This window comes from Electrona antarctica (genome assembly GCF_951216825.1).
Source record: "Electrona antarctica genome assembly, chromosome: 16".
NCBI classification, from domain to species: domain Eukaryota; kingdom Metazoa; phylum Chordata; class Actinopteri; order Myctophiformes; family Myctophidae; genus Electrona; species Electrona antarctica.
The window spans coordinates 14649910-14654750 of NC_136797.1; the positions used below are offsets into that span (position 1 = coordinate 14649910).

Here is a 4841-nt window from a genome sequence, read left to right on the forward strand (position 1 = left end):
ATGTTCAAGGCAAGCCCAAGTAATCACTTAAAAAACATGCAAATGAGCTGGAGGCTTGATGCTGTTCCTAAATTTACTCAAAGACCTCAGTGCACTGCCACTCATATTCACACTCATATTCACACTGATCAATGGTTATTTCTAGGGATGTTAATAGTTAACCGTTAATCGATTGATCACCGTTAAGAAATTATTATATAATTATTATATAATTAAACTTAATAGTTTACAACAAATGGCAAATTCTGCTGTGCACTTTTAATTAAATTGTATCTCATACAAAGATGCCATTGCGTGGCCCTGTATCTCAAATGGTCAAATAAATATTTGATTAAGGAATATAATATGCCATTTGTATTCTTTCTGTATATCATCAAAATGTAGATTTTTATGATAGGCATTGTTTGTTTGTTTTTTTTACGCCGCTTGGTTAATCGATCAATAAGGTTATCAAAACATAATCAATGATCAATGAATGAATTAATGGATAATTCCCATCCCTAGTTATTTCCTTTGTAAAGTGACAGATTTCAGTAGTCCCATCCAGTTCTTCTTTTCCTTCCCCCCAACAGAACTGCATTTATATGGGAACTTCTTCCATACAATTCCATTGAATTACTTCAAGTAGTACATGTACCCAATACACCCAATGAGGATGAGGATGGTATTGTATGTGGGGCCCAGTAACAGCTTAATAATACCCAACCACAACATTGTGTGCACCAGTGTTCTTTTGCTGGCCAGAGTGCGGAGGCTAATGTGCCCTCCGAACCTTTCATTGACCATCTTAGATATTACGGAAAACCATTGGACCAGCAGGGCACTCTCATAACTCCTAACTGGCTGGTCGTCTGGGTCTCCCTGGTATTCGATCATCTCAAACCTCCGTAGTCCACTGATGATCTGTCTCCTGCCCAGGTCAGTGAGGATGGGTCCTGTCTTTCCATATTTACAGTCTGGGAGCTCTTTAGAGTTCACTTCGTCTTGAGATGAACTTTGGTTGGCTATCAGCTGGTTCATCTGATCAGAACTTACGCTGAATATCACACAGAGGTTTTCCAATGCTTTATTCAGGGGTTTGAGGTCTGAGGAACCCAAATTGCTCTTGGCTCTTGTCTGTTTGGCCTGGGCTATACTTTGGATTAGTTTCAAGACCGTTGCTCGGACATCAGTACCAAACATTTGTTTGTATTGACAGTCCTGGCCCTCCAGAGCATAGATGTGACTCTTCACTCTGAACACTGTATCCGTCACTTCCGTTTGGCACGGGGACCAGTAGCTGCCTTTCAGGTGATGCAGGACGTTGTCACGCTCAAGGAATAACTGCTCTCCTTTTTTGATCATCTTTGCTAGGTTTGGCTGAAGAAACACTTCGGAAACCCTGTAGACCATCAGGGCATTTTTACCGTTGACCAGGTCTGTTCTCACCACCCTATTCAGAAAGCCCTGGAAGAGCTTGGTGTACATCAACAAGTTCTCCTGAACAAATGATGCCCATTTGTCTGGTACAGCTCTGTTCAGGTCTGCCTGTGGATTTGTCCTTTCTCCAGTGTATTTCCATGGCTGAATGTAGCTCAACCACGTATCCAACAACACTGTAAAACCTTCATCGAGGGGCCAGTCACCTAAGCAGTGCTGCAGAAACAGATAGAGCTTTGGCTGGACAAAGCGTTGAACCACAACTCTCTTGAACTCATCCAGTGGGCTGGTGGGAGTGTGGGAGTGGGTGAGCGAGGGTGAGGGTGAGATTTGCTCCCCCGGCTTCACAGTGTTGGAGAAGGCATGGAGGTGTTTCACCAGCAGTTGGACGACCCGCATATGTTCCTCTGTTGGACTGAAGGGCTCTAGGTAGGTGTGGAGTTTCCCAATGTCTGGTGGGACGTGGTCTTGGAGCCGCGTGCTGCACATACTCAGGCGGTACTGAAGCACTGCCAGCTGCACCTGGGGAGACTGTAGATTCTGGTACATCTCCAGTGAGTAGTGATGGAGCCACATCTCCACAAACATCTGTAGTAATGTCTCAGATCTCCATATCTCCTGTGCAGCAGGGTCTGCATGGACAGAAGGTTGGTGGAAGATGTGAGGTTTGAAGAGGCTGGGTCTGTGAATACCACAGCCAGTGATAACACTGGGAGACCTTATAGAAGGTGCAGTGATAGAGCCTCTGGAGTCAGAGAAAGAAGGGGGGACACTTCCCTCAATAGGGAGGAAGTATTTCAGGTAGGTGTCCACCAGCACAAAGTACGCATTAACCCTGTTCTTCCCATGTTGGGCTGGAGAACAATGCTTAGGTGTAATAAGACTGTGGGCGAAGTTGAACATGTAGAATTCAAATGGATTGAGTGTCAGGTTGTCAGGCAGGGGCAACTGGAGCTTGTTGTGGAACAGAGGACAGTCTGGGACAAGTCCTTTCTGGATGGAAGCCTTCACTGGACCTGGAAGATAATTGACAGGTATTTCATATTTGTACTCTTCTGCTTGAAGCTTATACACAAGCTGCATCATTGGCCCACTGGGGCCCACAAAATCCAGGGCGATTTTGTGCTCATTGGTACAGGAGTGCAGGTCCAATCCGGCACTCTTCCCATCCAGACTGCCAAAGACACACTTCACCAGCACAGGGAAGATTACCTTAGGAAGATTACCGTCAATGTACTTCTGTAGCTCTTGAGACCGAATCTCTGCATCAGAACCTTTTAGTCCGTTCATCAGCTTCGACAACTGTTCAAAAGTTGGAGCAGCCATTGTATACCCGGCAGAGCTAATGATCTCGGCTCCTACCTGCTACTAGTACAAACATTCAGCTTTTCATATTTACTTTCCAGAGAGCAAGCAGCACCATTGGAGCACTAAGGCAGATCAAATTAGTGTCAAACAACATATAAGTTGTGCTATAAAACTGTAAACAACAGCTATTATACTCGTGGAGTCAGGGTCGTTACAGATGTCACATTGTGATTGGCTGAGATGCATTGACGCATGTCTCCAAATATAGACCTAAAACTTATTGATCACCTTATAGAGCGTTGCAGTCCCGCCCCCTCGAGAGACCCGGAAAAGAAATCCACAATTGGTCCAAAATATTGTGTTTGTTGTCATGATTTGTCACGACTCGAGGTGGCTTCGTACGATGATTTTATTGAAATGTCTATGGGAAAAATGCATTGGGATTCATTTCCTGGGCCTGGCGTCGTCATGAAAGGGGGCAGGACTGCGACGCTCTATTGGGCCCTACCTGACCTTTATCCAGTAACTCAAATGACGGGTCATTCCCACCATCTGCTATAGATTTATCTCTCTAGACTACAGTATCCTATACACTACAGCGTTCGATCAGCCTGCCTGCTCCTTCATTGCTTTGCCTGTCTGCTTCTCTTTGTACATCTTACAGGAAGTATATAGCTGTCCTCTGTTAGAACATAAATCATAATTTGGAAACTTTGACATGATTATATAGCGGATAGTGATGGAGCAAAAACTAGAAAATGCAATGCTGAGGTATAGTGAGGTCAATGACCTCTGAAGGGACTAGAGATCAGATACGGTGTGACTGAAATAAAACCTGTAATGTAGATTATTATGCTGAAAACCTTCATATCATAACATGCAGTGAATCATGTTTTATCCAATAAATTCAGATGCATAATACATGCATAAACTTTCCTTAATGATTATATCTTGTTTCAGTATTTATTTATGATGTATTTTCTTACGGTTATTAAGGTTATTGTAGTGGTCAATTTGTATTGGGGTGGGGTGGGGAGGGGTTGAGGGGCGCGAGACATGGCCAAAGCATTTCTGGGGGTCCCCAGCCCAAAACGTTGAGACCCTTATGATCTACTGGACCACAGGCTCTATTGTGTCCTCCATGCGCTTCTACAAATTAAGTTGTTTCAACGCAGGTTCAGGAGTAGAGAGACCACCCTCTGCTTATCTCGATCACTCCCATTCTCTATCACCTTATCAATTACACCTGTGTTCCTAGTCCCACAGCCAATCACGTAACAATCACCACAGTATAAATACACCCGATGTTGCAATCGCATCACTTACCTGTTTGATTCTGCTTCGTGCCAGCAAAATCCCCCACAATCACCACAGTATAAATACACCCGATGTCGCAATCGCATCACTTACCTGTTTGATTCTGCTTCGTGCCAGCAAAATCCCCCACAATCACCACAGTATAAATACACCCGATGTCGCAATCGCATCACTTACCTGTTTGATTCTGCTTCGTGCCAGCACAATCCCCCCCCCTACCCAACAAACCACCTTCATCTAGCTTTGCCCTTCTCTCTCTCTCCTTCTCCTAGGAGCCCGACTGACTGCTCGAGCAGAGCTACGGCAGTCGTCAGGCTCCCGAGACTACACGGTACACGCCCCCACCCTGAGTCTCGCACCACCTCAGGCTCCTCATCAATACACATACATGTCACTTTGTGCAATAAACACTGTCAAATTTTAGCAGGTGTGGTCTCTTATTAGTGAAAGAGAAATATAAGACTAACATTGATCGATCACTTTCATTCTATAATCTTGGTGACCTCAGTAATAATGGCATGTAGTCTCTAGTTGGCCGTTTCAATATCTTGGCACTAGGATATTTGTGCCCACATGACTGGCTGACCTCTTTGCACATACGTGCAAAGTGTATCCCTGCATTTACCCATCCTAACTACCACCCGGAGACCTTCACTTTCCCAGACGGCATCTTTACTGTTTTTCAGTTCAGTTATGGTCCCCATTATGCATTACATTTGATTTAATTCATTATACTACCATTTAACAGCACAGTGATTTCTTGTTGGGATATTAACGTGAATACATTAACTACGACT

The 4841-nt window shown here is 44.3% G+C and overlaps 1 protein-coding gene across 1 annotated transcript; it reads right to left on the reverse strand.

Moving 5' to 3' along the window:
- Window positions 1–615: 615 nt before the first annotated feature.
- Window positions 616–2745, reverse strand: LOC306940333 (sphingomyelin phosphodiesterase 4-like; the record flags this gene model as incomplete). The annotated part of the gene is made up of 1 exon (XM_079525352.1): window positions 616–2745. One exon carries the CDS (start codon window positions 2743–2745, stop codon window positions 616–618), a length of 2130 nt encoding a protein of 709 aa, XP_079381478.1.
- Window positions 2746–4841: the final 2096 nt, after the last annotated feature.